At 51.8% G+C, this 21,932-nt stretch overlaps 1 protein-coding gene across 2 annotated transcripts in view; it reads left to right on the top strand.

Moving 5' to 3' along the window:
- The first annotated feature begins 15,221 nt into the window (after positions 1-15,221).
- UNC5A (unc-5 netrin receptor A) overlaps positions 15,222-21,932 on the top strand; it is a 62,241-nt gene continuing 55,530 nt past the window's right edge. For both annotated transcript variants that reach the window (XM_025434117.3, XM_025434116.3), the window contains exon 1: positions 15,222-15,377. In XM_025434117.3, coding sequence (XP_025289902.1) covers positions 15,308-15,377 — 70 coding nt within the window. In that variant the 5' untranslated portion in view covers positions 15,222-15,307. The remainder of the gene's footprint in view (positions 15,378-21,932) is intronic.

Below are 21,932 nucleotides of genomic sequence, written 5' to 3'. Positions count from 1 at the left end.
TTGGCTGCCAATAGACTAGGTTGGTGCCTGCCCACCCTGCAGTGTCACTGCAAAGAGCAAACATAGGACTAGTGCCTTGAATCCTTCGGGAACAAGACAAGGATATAATTAAACATATGCGTGGGACAGAGAAATGCAAACTGTAAAGTACTGTGCAGCCCGAGAAGTTGTGTTGCTCTTTCTCACGGGATGTGGACGTACTCCCAGAGAGGCAGTGAGGCCCCATGGCCTGAGAGCATGCACATCCAGCCTCCAGGAGAAAGATTTGGGTTGTCTGACTTCAGAAATACCAGCTCCGGCTGAGGGGGCATCTGATGGCTGAGACAGACACATCAGAAGATAGAGCAAGACACAGGCAGATAGACAAATAAACACAGATGAAATAGCCTGTGTGGCCAATGGCTCTCCTGATGGGAATGGACAGGTAGTAGTGGCTGGATTCCCATAGCCTGAGGCCTCTCTGCTCCACGAGAACCTCTCCCTGCCTGCTGCCCTTGGTCATCAGCTCTCACATAAGGCTCACTGGCATAGTGCTTGTGCATGCACACATTCTAATCCTCACCAGAGTGAGAGGAGGGGGGTGCAGGACCCTCCAAAAAAAATTTTTTTTAATTGGGCATGGAACCCAATGCAGGGCCTAAATTCACAGCCCTAAGATCAAGACCCTAGCTGAGACCATGAGTTGGACACCCAACTGACTGAGCCACCCAGGTGCCCCTGGACCCTCCAAATTCTAAGATGCTACTAAGGAGCCAAATAGTCTCTGGCAATAAAGGGAAGGAGTCTTCTCTTATGCAAATTACTTGGGGTCTGAGGAGGTTCGCCTTTGTTAGTGATGGTAATAGGAAACTACAGACAGACCATTTCAATTGCAGGAGCAGGTATGGTGGGGGATGATCACTGGGGGTGAGGCATCAAGGAGAACTGAGGACATTGATGGAGAAACCCTAGTACCTGCTCAAGTTTGTCAAGTACATCTTTCCCTGGGTGCCCAAAGCTGTTCACCAGTACCTGCAGATGAGCAGAGAGCTCAGGGGCTTCTGACACCATCTGATTGCTGGAGGTCAGCTGGGCTGGGGGCACTAGCTCCAGCAGGGTGTGGACTAGGCAGGGGCTTGAGCTGGCAGTCTTGCTTCTTCTTTGCCCCTGCCATATATCCCCTCACAGCTGCCAGACTACTCCTTCCAGAATGAGTATCAAATCTGTCCCTCCCCTGATTCTCTCCCCCATCCTATGGCTTCCCATTGCACATGTAATAAAGTTCAAACACTACCCATGGCTTACAAGGGCACCAGGGTCAGGGTCAGCCCTGCCTACCACTCCAATCTCATGTCCTACTTCTTCCTCACTTACTGCTCTCCATCCACACCAGCCTTATTGTTCCTTCAACCTGGCCCCACCTCAGGGCCTTTGCGCTTGCTGTGCTCTCTTCGTGGGACACTCTAGCCGCCAGTTCTTGCCTTAGTTGCATTCTTGTAATTTAGGTCTCAGATGGCCTTACAGTATCCCAGTTAGTGTCCTTCTCCTTCCTCTGAGTATTATCACATCTCCCTGGGTTTTGCTCATTTGCTTACTATGTAGCATAGAGCCCTATGTGAAAATATTTCCTCTGTATATTTTTAGATTATGTCTGCCCTATAGAATGTATAAAAGACATCGTACTCTTGTCTTATTCACTGCTGTTTCCCATTATCTGGAGCAGAACCTGAAACACAGTAGGCATTTAATAAATATTCCCTCAGTGAAATGAGTGAATCACAGAGGAAAAGGCCAAGTGTCCCCAGAATGGGGAGCTCACATCCAAGAAACTGAACAGAGGGGAATGCAGTTGGAGGACAGGCACAATTTCAAGGGGTGAGGACCACAGAGACCTCCAAGGAGCGCATGATGCCAGTGCTTATTTTACCATGGGTTTTGCTCAGTTTACCTCATTGAATGTTCATCACCTGGAGCTGGTGTATTACTAACCCCATTTATAGATGAAGTAGTTGTGGCTCAAGTGTTGATCATGTATCCATCCACATCATTACAAATGTTAAGACTTTATCTTTTTGATGGCTGAGTAATATTCCATTGTGTATATATAGATCACATCTTCTTTATCCATTCCTCTGTCAATGGACATTTGTCCTCTTTCCATAGTTTGGCTATTGTAGACATTGCTGCCATTAACATTGGGGTGCAGGTGCCCTTTCAGGTCACATATTTGCATCCTTTGGATAAATACCTAATAGTGCAATTGGTGGGTCATACCGTAGCTTCTCCCTGTAACATTCCTCAAAGCACGTTGCCCACTTGAAATGGCAGAAGACAGGGGTCATGGCCAGCAAGCTTACAAGGACTGCAGGCCAAAGAGGGCAGTGGTCAGGAAAGAAAAGCCAGAAAAAGTGGGTCCTGCTCTGTGGCAGACAAAGGAAGAGTGAACAGAGATCTGGCTCATGACTGAAATGAAGCTCTTGGTAGAGGCCTATGCATGGTAGCCTTCTACTCACCCTCCAGGACTAGAAATGACTAAAGACTTGGATCTGTACTAGCCCTATATCTGGCAACACACCTTAGCTTTAAGCCTCACTGTCCTCCTCTATGGGATAAATATAACACTCACCTCCAAGAGTTGCTCTAAGAGTGAGCCAAGCCCCATATGTAAGAGTATTTTTATAAACCTTCAAGCGTTGTTAAAATGTGCATAATGAGGACTCATTTGGCTTCAAGGGTCAGAAATCCACCTCAAACTTAATCAAACTCAAAAGGGTTCTTATAATTAAAAAGTCTTCTAGATGGGGGATTTGGCTTCAGGCTTAGCTGGATCAGGATGCTCCAACAAAATGAGTCCCTCTCCTTGTCTCCTTGTTAGCTCTTTTCTGTAGGGCTTCTTCCTTACTTCTTATATAGGCTGTCATCAATGGGTGGCCATCAGTCATTCCAGGCCCTCACACTCACAGATGACCAACCCCACCTGAAAGGGAACTTCTATATAAACCCCAGCTTAAGTCTGAAGATTGATTCTCATATAAATTGGAAGCCCAACCTGAACCAACCTTGATGGAAGTCAGGAGACTAGGAAACTCCTGGAGCCACAGGTGGGATTGGCTTCATCAGAACCACGAAGACTGTGAGTGGTGGCAGTAGAGGTTCTCCAAAGGAAAATGGCGGTGCAACTACCAGAAGAGGGTCTGGGACCCTGGCTAGCACATAATGAAAGTTCACAGCAAGACCAACAGTGGTCTCCTTCCCCTTGCAGCTGCTATGGCAGGGCAGCATTCTAGGGCCTCAGGTTCCAGGAGGCTCCATTCTGGGGCTGCCTTGCAGGGGTTCACAGGAGCTAGCTCCCCTGCGAAATGCTGAATAGGGCTGCTGTGAGGGTTACACAGAACTGTTCTGTGGCGATGATTTGTAAATGGTGAAATACCTTTCAGATGTGAGAGATTATCCTTAACAGTTTAGAATAGAAGAGGTGCAGGGAAATGACAGGATTTTTAAACTGAAAGAGGCCTAGAAACCATTGGCCACCACCTCCTCCCCCACCTTCAAGTCATCAATACAAAGGAGCCAGCAGAATGAATTTAAAATGCAGATCACATTATGTCACTCCCCTGCCTAAACCCTCCACTGGCTTTCTTAGATTCTCTTCCTCTGTGTCAAGGGCCCTTATGATCTGGTCCCTGCCTACCTCTCAGGTGCCATCCCCCCTTATACTTTCCCACCACTTCCACGTGCCCAGCCACACTGTCTTCCCTTTGCTTATGCAAACACACCAAGCTTATTTCCTTTTAGATACTTTGCTATTCCCTCTGCCTAAAACACTTTTCCCCCAGATCTCCAAATGGCTGCCACTTCTCATCCTTCAGGTCTCAGCTGAAACATCACCTCTCAGAGACATCTCCTGGCCACACTTTTGTATTGATGCCCACCACATCTCTCCTTCACTCTTTCTCACCTATTTTATATTCTTCAGCTGGAATTATCTTGTTGGTTGGTTTGGTTATTTACTGCCAGTTGCTCTCCTGCCTGACACCCCCACTGGCATAATCAGATCCAAGGAAACAGTACCTACACACAGTACAGGGCCTGGCATAGATTAGAGGTCAATAAATACTTGTTGAAAATGAATATGTGGATGGATGTATGGTCAATGGATGGTGGATGGTGTTGGGATGATGGGTAAGTCTGTGGGTAGATAGATGGGTGAGTGGGTGGATGGATGGATGGATAGATGGATGGATGGATGGATGGATGGATGGATGGATGGATGGGTGGGTTGGTGGGTAGATGAGTGGATGGGTGGATGGAGAGTGGGCCGAGCCCATGCCCTGCCTGGTCTTGTCCTCACCCTCTAACTTGTTTCTTGCTCTTAAAAAAAAGTATGTACAGTTGCCCCTTTTAGACTAGGAACTGACTTGGAGATCTGGTAGCTAAAGACCCTCCAGACTCCTCACTTCACACCAAATCATGCACTGTAGCCTCAATGCCACCTGCTCTAGTCACTGAATTCATTTGACTTCGAAGTCCATTAAACTGAGTATTAAGAGGTTAATAAAACCTTTTCCCCTGCATGAGCACACCTCCACTCTTGCTGGCTGCCTGCTGTGCCCATCAGCTGGGGCTGCCTGTCACTGTTACCAGGAACTAGGAGAGAGATTGGCTACCCCTTTTTGCCTGGCAAGCCATGCAGGTGAGTGGGCACCTTTGTCCTCACATCAGCAGCCAGGGAGAGGTGTCACCAAGGTCCTGCCCCTCCAGAGCTATTCTGGGATATGAGAAATGGGAGGTGCTCTATTTATTTGAATACTCTGCTCCTGAGCTGGGGGGTCTGTGGGTTGGCATGTGAGTCTACAGTGGCCTTACACACAGACAACCTTCTGGGAGCTGCCCTGGTGTCTCAGCAGCAGAGACTGAGGGAGGGTAGGTGCACTGCTGTGACTGGCTCATTCCAATCACTGAGGAGAAAAGGCTCCAGGAGAATAGTGGGCAGACAGGGCAATGGACCTGTGGGGAAGCAAGGTAGACCCACTGGGCTGAGAGCCCACATTCAAGGGATGCCTTGATGTAAATCCTAGGCCATTCTTAACATAAGGTCCTGAGAACAAGGGAGGTTCCTCTCTCTATCTGGAAAATTCCATCTCCATGAAATCTGCTTGAAGAAAACATCAAGTCTCCACATCACTGTTTTAGGGGGAGGGAGCACACTGCAGAAGGAAGCATACAGCAAGATACCATATTGTAAAAAGTCAAAAATCAGGGGCAGCCCGGGTGGTTCAGTGGTTTAGCGCTGCCTTTGGCCCAGGATGTGATCCTGGAGACCTGGGATCAAGTCCCATGTTAGGTTCCCTACATGGAGGCTGCTTCTCCCTCTGCCTATGTCTCTGCCTATCTCTCTCTCTGTGTCTCTCATGAATAAATAAATAAAATATTTTTTAAAAAATCAAACGAAACTATGTTTAGTTGCATAAACAGACATACCTGTATACATGCAGAGAAAGGCCCAGAAGGCCACACACCAAATGTTCACCAGTGGTTTCCAACTTAGAAAAAAAAATCTCTGAGATTTGGGCCAAGGTGATTTGTAGTCTTTTTAAAAAAAAATTTACAATAATAAGGTATTTGTGTTTTATATGCAAAATTAAAAATTAATTTTTAAAGATCTTCACCAAGGATGTAATTTGGACTGTGAGGATCAGACCTAACTCTTAAAGGAAGTGGCACAAAGGACACAAAAGAACACAAGAGGGTCCTGGCTGACCTAGGAGATGAGCCGGGCCACCATCCTAGGCACCCTGTCTTAGTGGTGCTCTCTGCAGATGTTGCTGCTCACCTTTGAGGCTTCCTGGGGCTGGGCACCCCTGGCTGCCTTCCTAGACCTGAGACTTCAAGATCGTACTCTGAGGTAGCTGCAGCAGACCCAGGAATCTGTTCCGGGACTTGAGGAGCAGAGAGGGTGGGAAGCCAATGCCCAGAGGGAGTGCGGAACAATTCTGCTGGACTGATCCCAAAATACCAGAGCTGCAGCATCTCTGCTTCCAGTGGCCAAGTGACAGTGTCCACACACTCATGCAAGGGGGGTTATTTTATTAACCAGATAGATTAAGCATCTCTCCTTCTAATTACAAGTTTAATTAACCTTGGCACACAGTATGTACCAACCCCCAAGGGACTGAGTCACAACTCCCACACTGGGCGAACATTGCCCATCTGCTCAGCACTAGCTTTAGCTGGCCCTCAAGGGACTGGGGCAGTGGGCTCTGAGGGCCTGGGGTCTGGTGGCACCAGAGAGGAGGGGTGGGAAAAGGGGATGGGGATTGTTAGGATGGCCTTGCTGTGGATGTGGGATTCCAACACGGTCCGTCTTCCACAGCCTTCCTGCAAGTGACCCTAGGTGAGATAAGACAGAGAAGTCAGACTGGGCCACCCCACTTGGGTCTCCCAAGCATCTGCAGGATAGCCTGGAGACAAGATTTGTGTTCATCTATCACTTACTGGATGGTGATGGCACAGGTGCTACCTTCAATTTTCCAAGCCGGGGTTTTGTCATCTGTAAAATGAGCAAAGTGATAACTAAGACATGAGGCTTCATGAAGAGGATAGAGGTCAAGATGCCTTGTAAAATCGCATTCATGTATTCATTCACTTATTCAGAGGATATTTATGGATTATGCACTGTATTAGCAAAGGTAAGTAATACAATGATGAACAGAGAGAATTTAGAGACTGAATTCTCTGTAAGTTGACTGTGTCTGGCTAACAATTCCAAAGTATTTTCACATGCATGGGCACACACACGCACACACACTCTCCTTACTGACCTGTCATCCACAGCACCCCACATTTAGTACACCACACACATTATCCTTCACAGCCATGAACAGAACATGCACCATCTCAGAAACACACCTACATTCATGAAGAGGACCACATGGCTTCTCTGTTCTCAAGAAGTGTGAGGCCAGAGATATCACATTAATAAGAAGCATAGAAGTTCTGGTAAGAGGGTTTTTATATACTTATTTGCAAGCTTATTAAAATCCTAACCTAGTCTTCTCTTCACTAATGCAGTGGTATTGGAGTCTCCTGATGTCTGTGTGGGAGGGTGAAGACAGGAGCATGTGTATTTGCATATGTGTGAGAGAAGATTTTTGATGCATTTATGTGTGCGCATGTATGTGTGTGTGTGCGGGTCCCCGGGGTGTGTGTGTATATGTCCAGGTGTGGAGTGTGAGGAGTGTGTCATGCTCTTATGTTTCTTAGGATCCTTCAGTGGTGAGCTGTCTCTCAACCTATTTTTCACTATAACCCCCATAAAGAGCCTTTGTAGACACTATTCTGACTCGCACCCTCTCTGAATTGTATACTACAGATACACCATATATCTCTTTATGTATCACATATAGATCTGTGCTTTATATAGAGAATGAGCCCATTTTTTTCACCTACCACCACTCCCAAAGGAAAATTTCCACCCCATGGGGGTCATACTGCCACCTAAGCATGATATAGAGCAAGAGTTTCTGACTCTAGAGGTCTGTGACCCCCTGATGTTGTGTGCCATGGTTCCCAGTCTCAAGGGCTAGAGATCCTGTAGTAGGCTGGGGAAAGAGTCTGGGAATCCAGGTTTTGGTAAGCTCCCAGGGATTCTGATGCCCTGACTGAGGACTAAGAATGGAATGGAAGGGAGTTTAGAACCATCAGGGACCATCTAGTCTGAGAGGAGGTCTGTTTGGAGACCCTTCCTAACCCTAGAGAACTTGGAATCTCAACCCACAAAGGAAGAGATCCAGCCAGCAATACCTTCCAATATCAGACTGTCCCAGGGTTCCCCAAAAGAGGCTGGAGGGGGCTGGCAGCTGGGCCAGAACTCAGCCCACAGACTTAAGACTTAAGTAAGGCAAAATGAGGAATGTGTCCCCAAGATGAGGATCATGCAGCTGGAGTCTGGAACAAACACCGATCCAAGGTGTCTGGAGTCCCATTTTCCATCTGTTCAATAGAGCTACAGATGCCCCCCACACTAATCTGGGCCCCCCTTCTGGGAGCCCCAACTTCCCCTAGTCCTGGGTATTCAATATGCCAAGCCCCGGGAGAGGAGGCAGTTACTTCAGCCCTGCCCACCAGACCAGCCCTGTAACTGGGATGGGAGTTCCAAGCTATCAAGGGTTGGAAACCTGTCTGGGAGTTGCCAAGGACCTGGTAGCAAAATCAATCAAAACCAGAGACCACCTACGTGGCCCTGCCCTTTGTGGGTGCCAAAGAATAGCTGTGCCACTTTGGAGGCCTGGACCAGTGCCCAGCCCCAGCCCTGGATGTCTGAGTGATCAGAGCACAGGGGACCAATTGATGCACTGTGGGCGGTGGTCCAGCAAAGGGCTGGCAAGGGGCAGATGGGAGCCTGGAAAAGGAAGGGAGGGGCAGTCATGGTGGCTGAGGAGTGGGGGGGGGGGTAGTAGTACAAATGACACTGTGAAGGTATGATGGCAGGAGAGGGGAAGATGGGATGACAGTGGGTAAGAGGTGGAGGGAGCATGATGGAGGGAGCATGGAGAAAGAGTGAGGAGGAGGGGCACTGTGGTTTGATGGGGAAGCCAAGAAGGCATCCTTCTCCCTCTCTTAAGCTTTTAAAGGCATCAGAGCATCTTGCTAATTGTTCATCTCCCAGAGACGCTAATGAAATTAACTCTGCAAAATGCTCATCAGGTCATCTGCAGAGGGCACAGTGCCAGGCTTCCGCTTGGTCCAATCCCGTCCTCCTCCTCCTCCTCTTCCTCCTCCTCAGCTCCTCCTGCCCCTTCCTGTTGATTCCCCACCCCCTCCTTTTCAACGGGCCCCTTAGCAGGGAATGTCTCACCACCAAGCCTGTCTAAGAGTGCCCAGTAGGGAAACCAGAAATGGGGGCTATGTAGCCCCTCAGAATCTAGGATGCCATGGAGCTCATGAAGCTGGAAAGGTTGTCCCTGGGTGTGTATGTTTCTCTACATGTGTTTCTGAGTATGTGTGCTATGTGTCTGTGATAGCACATACATCATATGTACATGTGTCTCTAATAAAGCCATTTGTTAAACTGAACATTCTTTCACTCAGCAAACTTTTCTGGGGCATCGTCTAGGTTTAAATCCTGTCCCATCTCTTACAAGCTGAGTGGCTTTAGGCACTTTACATTCCCTCTCTGTGCCTTAGTTTTTTTATCTATATAATGTGGATGATAATAACATCTGCTTCATAAAGAGTTGTGAGAATTGAAAAAGATAAAGCAGTTAAGGATCTTAGTCCTATGCTGGGCACAAGGTGAGATCACAAGAAATGTTGGGCGCTGTCCTTGGTTCTGGAGGTGCCATGGCAAGGCGATCTCCATTCCTATGCTCAGCACTGGGGAAGTCCAGGCACAAAGTTTTCAGTAGCACAGGGCAGCATGGGGAATGCAATAGGCTGTGTATGAAGGAAGTGGGGGATATGTGGAAGTGTTTTTACATGTATGTAAGTATTTTTGGGGGAAATGTTTTTATTGATGGTTTTCAGTTGCACATGTGTGTGATTTGGGTAAGGGAAGTGCATCTGAGTTAGAAGCAGACTGAGTGGGTGCTGGCATACTGTGTGTGTGTGTGTATGTGTGTGTATGTTGGATTCAGTGTTGGGGTTCTGTGTGAGGAAGGGACTGGTCCGGATATTGCTGAGGGTCCTCTGAAGAAGCTTGTTTCTAGTTCTCTTGCCCTTTTAACCCCCACACATTCTTCACTTGTCTTATGACCTGGCTTTCACCCTAACTTAAATCTATGTCTTCACCCACAGACTCAATTTCCCCAGTGGAGTGGCATTAAATCTTGCAAACAGTGGGCAATAAAAAATGCTTGTTCCATCTTGGGCAGGGCTCTAGAACAGATTTTTGTAAAAGGTGATTCTGGGGATGCCTGGGTGGCTCAGTTGGTTGAGCATCTGTCTTCGGCTCAGGTCATGGTTCCAGGGTCCTGGAATCAAGCCCTGCATTGGGCTCTCTGCTCAGCAAGGAGCCTGCTTCTCCCTCTCCCCCTGCTCATGCTCTCTCTCACTCTCTCTCAAGTAAATATTTTTTGTTGTTGTTGTTGTTTTTTTTACAAAAGATGATCCATATCAGTTTTTAAAGTACAAATAGCAGAAACCCAAATAGGCTTAAACAACAAAAGGGGGAATCTATTGGTTCATGTAACTGAAAAGTCCGGGGTATATCTGGCAGCTTCAGGAGCATCTGGACCCAGGGCGCTTGAATGATGAACCAATATACAGTGTCTCTCTCTTCTCCAGGCTCTGCTTTTCCTGCCCAGGCTTCAGTCTCAAGGCATGTGCTCCTCACACAGTGGCAGTTCCAGGATCTCCTCTTTTCTGCTCCAAGTTCAGCAAGAAAAGAAATTATTTCCTTAGTTCTAACAAAAATCCCAGAAAAGAGGCAGCCTGGGTTCATATACCAATCCCTCAGTGAATCCCTGTGGTTCAAAGAACAGTGGATACTGAATGGTTAGGTCTGAAGTATGTGCTATCTTCTGGAACTGGGGTAGGGTAGCCCCACATGCATCTCATACATTGATGGTGGGGAAGGGTGATGCCTCTGCTTCCAGAAGATGGAAGCTGGATGCTGAGCAGTGAGTAAATATGGATCCTTGGATCAAGGCAGGGCCTATCAAAGTCAATGTGTGGTCACCAAGAGCAAGTCCAGCCTGCTGAACTAATTTCTTGTTTTAGTTATTGAGCTGGTAGATTAGGACAAAGCTGGAGGCTCAGTAATCCAGGACTCTGCAGGGTCTTTCTGTTTATTTTGTGGGTGGAGCAGTGAGGTGTGAGCTGAAGGACGGTGTGGTTAGAGGTGTCCTGAGAGATGAAAGAGATATTGACTTATTGCCCTAGTGCAACTTACCACGTAGTCTGGAGTGGGGAAAGCCGTCAGGCGCTCTCCTTGGTCCTGCCCTCAGCCACCTGTTTATTAAGACTTGGTTGAAAGTATATATGGCTTCCCAATCTCATCTAGGAATAAAAAGAAGCTGAAGAAAATAGTACCCTGGCCAACAGCTTCCACATCCTGAGAGGGCTCCATATAGGAAAGAGGGATTAGATGTAATACAATGGGATAGAATTGGGATGAATTGAAGTCTCTGTCCTTAAATTCAGAAAGCCAGTGTCCCAAGGGTAGATAGGGAACATCCAGCTGTTGGCAGCACCTGTGGCAAAGACATAGGGCAATGTTTCTCAAATCGCAGTCTTTAGACCACTGGCACCAGTAGAAATAGCTGGTAGGGGGTGGAATGGGGGTAAAAGCACAGATTCCTAGACACTTCTCCAGACATATTGAATCAGAATCAGGATGGGGCAGAGCCTGAAGATGTGCATATTAACCAGCATCACAAGAGGTTCTGGCACATCTCCAAGTCAGGGATGGCCTCACCGTGGGCTCAGAGATCCCCCCATCCAGTGGGCATCAGCAGCTGATTGGGACCTTGCTAATGCATCAGACCATGTGGGCAGGAGATGTGCCAATTCCTTTCAAGGGATGCCATCAGAGGAGCAGCCTTCAGAGAGAGCACTTGGAGTAGGAGGCCAGGGTGGCAAGGACAGGGCCCCAGCACTCTATTGCTATGTCAGTAGCAGAAGCAGAATGATTTGATCTAAAGAGAGAAAATTCAGGGATGCCTGGGTGGCTCAGCAGTTTAACACTTGCCTTCAGCCCAGGATGTGATCCTGGGGACCCGGGATCAAATCCCACATCAGGCTCCCTGCATGGAGCCTGCTTCTCCCTCTGCCTGTGTCTCTGCCTCTCTCTGTGTGTGTCTCTCATGAATGAATGAATGAATGAATGAATGAATGAATAGAGAAAATTCAGGACAGACCCAGACTTTGTCTTCTGAAGTTAAAAAAAAAAAAAAGGAGTAAGAGTCTTCTGAATAACAGAAATAAACATGGAGGGGATAGGTTTGATTAGGCTCCAGAAGGTGAATCCATTGAGGGGCAGATTCCAAGGTGAAATTCCTAGCTGGCCGAGCAGTTGGAGGTGAAATTCAAGCATGGTCACTGGGATATAGCAAGGGGGCCACAGACACTTGTTGGAAGGTCCAGGGTCTGGCCTCTCCCTCCCTCTGAGTCTGGGACTCAAAAGCAAGGAAGATTAAAGATGTTAGAAGCCCTCCTATCTGACCATCTACCTTTGAGCCTGAGACAAGCACTTCCTGGCAGCCCTCCAGTCTGGATTCTTAAGCAGAATTCAGGTGAGACATTTACTCTTTATCTTTGCAAGGGCATCCCTGCTCCTTTTCCTGACATGCCCTGAGTACCGAGTGGAAGGGGACAGCTGAGCTGAGGCCTGAGTGACCAAAAGGAACCAGCCATGTGAAGATCTGCAGACAGAGTATCCCAGGAAGAAAAGCAAATGGGAAAGTCCAGAGGTGGGGATGAGCTTGGCTGCTGGAGAAACAGAAAGGAAACCACCATGGCTAGGGCCTAAGCAGAGTCACAGAGGTAGGCAGGGGCCAAATCATGCTGGTTTGAAGGCAGTGGTCATCCTTAATGCTGCTTTCTTCATATTTCAGCTGCTGGTATGGAGGAGAATTACACTTCTTGGCCCTTTTGGATGGCGCCATAAGGTCAGCTATGGCCAACGAATTGTCAGTGGAAGGGATGTGTCATTTCAGGGCTCAGCCATTGACAGCTGGTGGATGTACCTCTAGTGCTCTCTTTTCCTCTGCTTTACTGACAAATGATATTTCAGAGAGTGGTTGTTTTGTCAGCCTGTGTCCTTGATGAACAAATGCGAAATAAACCTTTGTTGATTGAAGCCACTGAGATTTGGGAACTGTTCATTACTATGATATAACCTAGTCTATCCTGACTACTACACAGACCATTCTACTCTGTTTGAAGAAAGAAGGTCAGCAAAGTAAACACAGGAACCAAATGAAGTGAAGAGACCCTTTCCTTTCTTGTTCCCCAAACTATATTCCCAAATTTTAGTCCCAGAGCAGAAACTGCAGAAAGAGGAAATATAAGGAGCATGGGCATTGAAGTCAAAGCCCCCTAGAACCATCCCTAGCTAGCCCTGCAACCATTGAGTATGGTTGGCCTGGGCATAAGGCACTTCTTCTCTCTAAATCTTAGTTACCTTATCTGTATAATGGTTATGATGATGTTTATTTAACAAGATGGCATGCGAGGATCAAATTATAAATGTAGGCAAGGACATAGCGGAGTCCAGCACAGACCATTATGATATCATCTTACATCCCAGACCCAATCCCAGTACTTCCTTGTCCTCTTCAGTGCCCATGGCTAGAAACCCCAGCTTCTAGCCATCTATCTTATACCAGGTACCGTAAATAATGGACCGGCTAAGGTTTCACCTCTCCTACCCACCTCTTCCGTGGGAGCACAGTGAGGCATACTGTCAGAGGGAGTAGCCTGGGCATGCACACACACACACACACACACACACACACACACTCCAGTTGGGTAGACCAGATAGACACAACATACATACATACACACAATCACCAAAGCAGAGTTCAAAACCTGGAGGCTGTTGGACATTTGTGGACATTTTCATCTGGGCTCACGTGAGGTGTAAAAACAAACAAACAAATTAATTAATTAATTAATTTTAGTTAATATCTTTAAACCCCAAGATTTCACATACAGTGGCTTCTTTCGAAAATTTGGAAGCTCTGGACACACTGGGCTCCAATTCGACACCAGTTGGCACCTGGAGGAGAAGAGCCAGCTATGCCTTGCAATGGGATCCTATGCCTAGTCTCCAATGCTGCCATTGCCTCCTTGGCACTGACACCCAGGGTCCATTAATTTGTATCTGGACATTGGCTGATGTTTCTTATACTAGGTAAGAGAAAAGCAAAACATTTTTTCATAACCCTTCTCTATCAAAAGTGAGAAACAAACGACAGACCAAGAGAGGGCCTCGTGGTTTCAAGAAATATAAGAGAGCTCTTATCTCTTTGTGGAAGCGTAGACCATTATTATATCACCCAGCGTGCAGCACCAATTTATATTATCAACTGGTCCCTGTAGGTGGTTTAGTCTGTGACCCTGCCCTCACCCTTCTCATCCTTCTTCAGACCCAGAGTAGGACCCCCTCTTTTTCTGACCGTTCGCCCTGTGTATACGTTATGCGTTTGCCATTTCCTTTCTCCTTCAAGGCAACTCTGTGTTTACTTTAACCAGATTAGGGGAATGGGGGTGGGGAGCTGGAGACTCCAGCAGCGGTCATTGCTGGAGGCTCCCGGAGACAACGTGATGCGCCCAAGGTCACAGAGCGGGGAGGTGGAGGCGCCTAGCCCCTACCCCTGGTCTCCACAGCTTGCAGAGCCCGGCTCAGTCCTTCACGCCCACGGCTCTGGCCCTGCGCGCTCAGCGCGCAAACACCGCCCGCCCAGTCTGAGGCGCTGTGCCCTGGGGTTGTTTTCCTTGTGCGAACGGCGCCACGGGGTTAGAGAAACCTTGGGTCACACCGGGGTCCACCAGGCTACACGGTTGGGACTGCGGGTGGCCCCGAGTCTGGCCTGCCGAGCGCCGGTGCCTGAGGACCTGGGTCCGGGCGCTCTCCCGCAGCTCCCCGTCCACGCCGCGGGCCGTGGCGTACCGCAGCACGCCGACTGCCTCTGAGCACTGCCGGGAGGCGGGGAGTGGGGCGGGGTGGGGGAGAGGACAGGACTGCAGCCGAACCTGCCCAGGCCCCCCTGCCCCAGGCCGTTCTCTGCAGGCTGGCGCCGCGCCGGGGTCGCCGCAGCCCTGGGCCCCTCCCGGGCCACCTGTGCGCAGGCTGGCAGGCCTGGGAGAGCCCGGATCCGGAGCACCGATCCGCTCCGGGTTTCGGACTCCAGACCCTGTCCCTGGAGACCGCGCGGGGCGGTGGGAGGCCTCCCCGCCCACCGCCCCAACCCCCTCCCCGGGGGAGCCTCGGGCCACGCCGGGAGGGATCCCCTGCGCTGGGGGTGGCCCGCGCGCGCGGCGTGGGGCGGCCCGGCCCCTCCTTCCCCTCTCCCGCCCCGCCCTGCCGCCGCCCCGCTCCAGTGCTCCAGTCCGGGTTTTGAGGCTCCCGCCGGCCCGCTCCCCGGCTGCGGGCTCCGCGCGGCGGCTGGCTCGGTGCGCGGCGCGGCTGGCGCTGCGCTCCGCCCCGGCTGCATTGCCGTGCTCCGGTGCCCAGGGGAGCCACGCGCCGCGCGCGCCCCGCAGCCGGCCGCCCCGAGGCAGCGCAGTCCGCTGGCATGGGCCCCGGCGGCGCCCCGGGCCGGGCTCTGGGCTGAGGCGCTGAAAGCCGCCCTCCCGCCTGTGGGGCCCCCGCCCGCCCGCGGCCATGGCCGTCCGGCCCGGCCTGTGGCCAGCGCTCCTGGGCATAGCCCTCGCCTCCTGGCTCCACCGCTCGGGTGAGTCACGCGCGCGCTCTGGGGAGGTTTGCGGGGGACTGTGCGCGCGAACGCTCGCCGCCCCGGGGGTCCCTGACCCGCTCTGCCGGACCCGGCTGGAGCCCCCCGAGGCCAAACTTTGCGAGGCGGGACGCGGGGGCGGCCCCTCGCTGCTGCTTAGCTTCCCCGCGCGCTTCCCCGGAAGCCTGGGTTCTGCCAAGCGCTGGAGCAGCTGTCAGCGCGCGGGGCTGGGGAGTGTAAATGCTCCACGCCTCCGGGCGGGGGAAGTTTGCAGGTTGCCCGGCCCCAGAGCAGAATCGAGGGTTTGGATCGACGCCCGGGGAGCCTGACTTTGAGGGTCACAGATTAGCGGATTTTGACCACATTCCAGTGCCCAGGAAAATGAGGAGGGGGTTTAAGATACCTCTTACCGGTAGCAGCGGACCCAAACAGCTACTCACGATTCCCACTGGGCACCTGGCCTCTGCCCACGTCCAGAACACAGTGTCCTCCCCTGTCCCCGCCACACGCTCGCACAGGCACACACAGGCGTGGAGACGCATACAGCCGACCCCGGCCCCTGCAAGCCGCACAATCAAGGGCCCGTGGCCCCTGGCCAGGGCCGTGGCTCCCAGCTTCCTTAGTGCGTGGGGGGGCCAGAGTTGTGTAAGGTGGCACCGCTGCTGCTTTCCCTTCTCCCTTTCATTGCACCGCCCTTCCTCCTCCCTTCATGTCCCGTTGGCCACCCTAACCTGCTTGGTAACTAGGCTCTCAGCCCACCTCCCTTGGGGTGGGGGGAGTTCCCCTGCATCCTTTGTCTGCTCTCCCTGAGCTTACACCTAGGCTGAGTTGTTAGGGCGTCCTGATCTCTCCTGGCTGCATCCATTCACTTAACAGAGCTGAGCTTATGTGTGTATTGGGATGGGGGGTCATTTGTGTGATTAAGGGGGCATGGGGTTCACCTCAACAATTCTTGATTCTTGCTACCCAGAGAACCTGGGGGATGCCTCCCAGCATGGCCAGGCCATTGTTAATCCTAGAGGTCAGAAGGGAGCGTTGGGGTTCCTGAGATGCAAAGCCAGACTGATTGGAGATCTATGAGTGAGAGCTGAGACCAGCCTGATGATTGAGGCTGATGGCTGTTTCTTTAAAGGGTCTCTGCGTAGCGCATCCTGCACCCATTCTGCTTAGCTGCCCTCCTCACTCTGCCCCCTCAGTCCTCCCTCTACTCTACCCTGTTTTCCAACATCCCATCGTCCCCCCCCCAAACCCTCACTTTAACAAGCCCTTCTGCCCCATAACCTCCCTTTTTAATCCTGACTGAGCTGGGAGGCTGCACTGCTGCTGGGTGTGTGTTCACAATGCACACATAGCCATGTTAGGGTTCTGTGTGCAACCTTCAGGGGGTGTAGGGTTGGAGAGCCGATCATGGTGAGCTGGGGGTGTTCATGCTCCTCACACAGGAGAGGTGTTGCCAGATACCAAGTAGGTACCCAGGCAATGTTTACTGAATCGGCTGTGTGGTCATATCTGCATGTTGCCCACATTGAGCACGTGTGAGGGCTGTGGGTTGGCATGTGTGCCCTGGCTGCGATGGGGGCTGGCAGTGTGTGCAGCATCGGTATGTGTGTGGCCAGATGAGCTTGTGTGACAGCCGGCCTGCTGCACGTGTGTGTTGGTTGTGAGCAGTTGCACACAGGTGAGCATGTGTGGATAAGGGAGTGATGGGTACTGATGAGTCTGGGTGCCACAACCTGGGGGTGTTACATGGATTCCTTGGAAGGTCATAAAGTAGGGGAACTGCCTCCCTGGCTGGTGGGGCACCTGTTGGGGTCTGGTCCAAGGTTGCCCAGGGAGCTGGCAGGTGGGCACCAGTGCCGCAGAGCTACCCTGGAGCAGAGGCTGCCTCTGGGCATCAGCTCCCAGGCCTGTGGGAGGAGCCTTTGAAGGACAGGCAGGGGCCATTCTTCTTATCTGGGGCCCCTTACTGCTGTCTGCCAGAGGCTCTGGGCACACATGCCCAGGCAGCCTGGCCCTGAGATGACCCCAGCTTCTCCCACACCTCCTCCCACACCACCCATCATCTCCTCAGCAACAGCAGCCAGTGAAAAATATGTGTGTGAGTGGCTGAAGGAGGGACGGCCAGTTGGGTGACAAGGGGCGCCAGGGGCAGTGGGATTGCCGTGTCCTGCTCCCCAGGCCAAGAGCCCACCCTCTGTCAGCGCCTCACACAAAAGCCCGTCCCTTTAGCACACTCACCCCCTATGGGTCCCTGCACACAGGGACCCCACTCTCACCTGTCACACCCCTGTCTCCCCACCCTGGTGAGCCACTCACACCTGTTGGTTGCCCTGTCACATAGATATCTGCACTCCTGGGGGGAGGGGCCCATGAGGAGCTGGCTTTTCTGGAAGGTGGTGCTAAGGGGCACTGAGCTTTGGTATTATCCATCCTGACCCTAGCAATCTGCCCTGGTGGTCTCTTCCTCAGGGCCCTCCCCCATCCTCAGAGCTGGGCCTGGACTCCCCTGTCCACCCCTCACCCCCAGACTAGGGCAGCTGGTTAGGAGGAGGGTGTCTTAATTCTCTAGGGCTAAGAGCCCGCTCTCATTTTGACTTGGGGATGGGGTGGGCTCTACTTCAGGGCCCCCCAGGTATCCCCAGGAGAGGGCTGCTCCTCTGGCCCGCCTGTTTCCCTTTCTCCGTGTTGCGGGGGAGCTGAGGACGGGCATTGATCCAGGTAGCAAACCCCCAACTACGAGCCACTGGCAGGTTCCTTCAAGCAGTCAACTTTGGCCTCAGCCAGGGGCCAGGAGTCTCTCCTGTGTTACATACCTTCGTCCTGCCTGGTGCTCCCTGGTCTCCAGACATGCAGGGTCAAGCCACATAGTCTCAAAGGCAGGAACAGCCTCCAGCCTGGGGTGGGGGTGGGGGGACCCCTTCTCCACACAGAGGCCACAGTGTTGGGTTTGGCTGCTGCCGGGGAGCACATTTGTCCACATGCATGTACACCTGAGTCTGCTCTATCCAAGCCAGCCCTCTCCTGCCACCCTTCCTCGCCTGCCCCCTCCCCCTAGTCCTCCAGCCTGGGGCTGGAAACCTGCAGTCTCTCCCAGGCTCTCTCTTCTCCTTCACGCTTCATGTCTAATCTGTCACCGAGTCCTCCAGCTCTGTGCTACTTGTGACATTGCTCATGTCCCTGTCTTCCTTTGTCACCACTCCTGTCCCCCAGCCCCTTTCTCCCTCACCTTTCCCACCTGGACCAGTGCAGTGGCCACCCCCACTTATCCTCTCTCTGGGGTTTCTCTGCTTTGATTAATGTCCCTGGTATCCTGGCTGGAACCTCCCTAGAAAGCCTGTGGCTCCCCAGTGCCTAAAGGTAGAGTCCAACCCTGAGCCTGGGGACACTTAGGGAAACACCTGCATAACCACGCACGAGTAGGCTGTTCCACTGGGACTTGGCTTTAACTGCTGGTGGGCTGGGCATCCACACCCCCAGACGAGCTCTGGCTTCTGCACCATAGCTCCCTTGCCTTGCAGACACTGGTGCCCCTGGCCCTGCCAGCCACACTCCCCACCCTGTAGCCAACACCTTCTGCTGTGTCCAGACCTAGGCCAAGCCCCCCGCTGCTGCCAGTCTCAACTGTTGTGTTTATCTCAGCTCCCAGCTTCAATCCTGCTCCCTCCAAGAGGCCTCCCCAACTCCTCCCAGGGCCCATGTAGGGACCATGGCACATGAGCTTTGAGTGGCCTACAGGACAGATTCCTCAGCCCTGGAGAGGCATATGGGGCCTGGGCAACTGCCAGAGGCTTCTGGCCTGAGATGTCTACCTATTCGCTCGTGCCGGTGCTTCCTATGAGTATTGCCTCTGTCTGCAGCACTGTGACCCTGTTCTTGGTCCCTAATGTGCTCCAGGTCATGATCAGTCAAGTGCTCATTTTTTTCCTCTTTTTTCCCTCCACTTGTGTTTGGGCTCTATGGCGTGGTAGGGAGAGCTGCTACGGCTAGGGAGGGCAGAGAAGTTGACTCTGCTCCCCTTGGCAGCCGTCCCCATCCCTGTCCCTGAACACAGACTGCTTCACTCTGGGGAGGCTGGAAATGGCTCTTGTCCAAGGTAGGAATGAGCAAGTTAAAGCCCCACCATGGGCTGGCTGTGCCTTGGGCCCTCACACAGATGGCAAACCAACTCATGTGATCATACATGTCTGTGGGTTCTTCATACAGGTTGTGTGCCCAGGTCTACTGAGCAGGAACCTCCCTGCTCATCCCCACCTGTCCCAGGCATAGATGTTCCCAGATGAGGGTCTTCTCATGCAAATAATGTCATTCTGGGCCCCAGCCCTGTAGACTCAAGCCCTTGGAAGGTGGGGTTGAGCGGCATGGAGCCATGATTGCCCATCCTGTCCCTGACAGTCTGTCCCAGTAGCCTCTTTCTTGGGCCCCATCCCTATCCTCAGGAATGGATTTGACACCAAGACTCGGGCTGCTCTGTGCAGAACCTATTGGGACTTTTGGTTCCTGAGGCCAAGCACCAGGAAAGTCTAGTGCCTGAGCCCCAACCATCATCACCCAAATGGCAACTCAGCTTCTTGTGACCAATTTCCCTTCACTCCTCTTGTCTGCTCCCACAGGAATGGCATTGACAGACAGGTCCTCCTACCTTCTGGAGAGCCTTAACCTCCTCTTCCTGTCAGGTAGTGTAGAAAGGGCAGGGGCTTTGAAGACAAATGTGCCTGGGTTTCAGTCTAAGCCACCTGACCTTAGGTAACTTTTATTCCCCAGCCCATTCCCACATCTTTAATGGGGTTGTTTCTGTTTCCTGAGGTCATAGTAATGAGATGATGGGTAAAATAGAGTGCCTCAGGATGGAGCTCAACATGGAGCAGACAGCTGTGGCTGTTTATCTCTTTCTGCATTTTTGCTGGCATTGTAGGCATGAGTTAGGACAGAGCTAGTCTTGAGGTGATCGGGGCCCAAGCCCAGAAATAAGAGAAAAAAGCATTTGTTGCTGCTCCAGCCCCAGGCAGGAGTCCCAGAAAGGAGTCATGCTTTTATTTGGGAGAAGTAACTGCCCCCCCTCCCCCCCTTTCTTTGCCCTTCCAATCTGTACACATATCACCCCTGGAGAGACTTGGGGCTGACTCAGACACCAAATCCTCTAGTGTGTGAAGAACTCTGTTTGGGGTTCTACGAAGATGATGATTTGGGTTCAGCTTGTCCTGGAACCATGTGCTGATGACCAGCTCTGATGTCAGAACATGGCAGCAAAAGCAGTGGGGGCCCTGGATGGGACTAAATTCTAGTCCCAGCTCTGTCATTTGATTGCTTTGTGATCTTGGACAAGACACTTAACCTCTCTGGGCTATCTGCCTCTTTGTAGACTAAGCATTGGACTTGATGACTCTATTGGAGCAGAGGCTAGTGCTCAGGGAGGTGCCTTGGGAGCCTGGAGTGAACTGTGCACTCAGCAGCAGGTTCCCCCAGAAACCACTTACACCTGACCAGCACCCACCGAAGCCCCCAACCACCCCAGCGGTAGCTGCTTGCATTGCTTGGAGCCAGGTGGCAGCTGTGGCAGGGCTGAAGGTGGCTGTGAAGCAGAGCGAATTGTGAGTTCCAGCACCTGAGTCAGGAAATAAGGCCCTGCTTTAGCTGGTAAACACTCACAATGGCAAAACCAGGTTCTTCTTAGGACCCCCAGAAGATCAGTGTGCCAGTGCCTGAGGCCCACCCTCTTCCTAGGCACTGATGTCAGATGGCACAGCAGTGTTTGGCCCTTCGGAGCCAGAACCCTAGGCACGTTGAGGAGGTGATGGAATGGTTGAGCCAGCAAGTTCCAGAGTCTGGGTTCGGACCAGGACTTGGACTAGGGTGAGGCCAGGGAGGTGCTCAGGGTGCAGAAATTAAGTTGTGCAAGTGCAGAATCAGCCTCCTTAAACTTTGTGCCCTTGGCACTCCCTGTACCCCACCCTTGGGTATCTGGCCATCAAGCTGGCCGTCAAGCTTTTCCCTGTACTTCAGTTTTCTTGTCTGTAAAATAGAGTGATGAAAGGACCTGGTGCACAGGGTTGTTGTGTGGATTAGGTGGACAAATGTATGTCATTGTGTGTCACAGTCCTGGCACACAGTAGGCACTCAATAAATGTGAGCAATTGACCATGATGGATATGGCAGAGGGCACTGTTTTGTCCTCACTTGGGCGGAGTCCTTGGTACCATCTTTGCAGAAGAGGGTGCATCTGGGGGCCCAGGTGGGAGGGCAGAGCCTGAGGGGAAGCTTGCGTTTTGGCGGGTGTGTTTTCTGTCTCTTTTGCCCCACCCCCACCCCCTCCTTCCCGTCTCCAGGTGTAGTTGTAGACAAGCCCATCCCAGCCCTGTTTGAGATGGGGAAGAGGGAGAGACTCGGAAATCTGGAGAGGCCTGAGTGGCAGCTGCTTATCCTCAGGGCAGGCCACAAAGGGGCAGGTTTTAGGTCCCACTTAGATGGGGGAGGGGCTCCTGAAGAGAGCACCAAGGGCCAGTGCCCCATGGGTGAGTCCCCCAGAGCTAGGACCCTCCCCACACCTGGGTGTCAGAG

This window comes from Canis lupus, chromosome 4, assembly GCF_003254725.2.
Source record: "Canis lupus dingo isolate Sandy chromosome 4, ASM325472v2, whole genome shotgun sequence".
Taxonomy (NCBI): Eukaryota; Metazoa; Chordata; class Mammalia; order Carnivora; family Canidae; genus Canis; species Canis lupus.
Note: the sequence above shows the minus strand (reverse complement) of the source record. Positions and strands in the feature narration are given on the sequence as shown.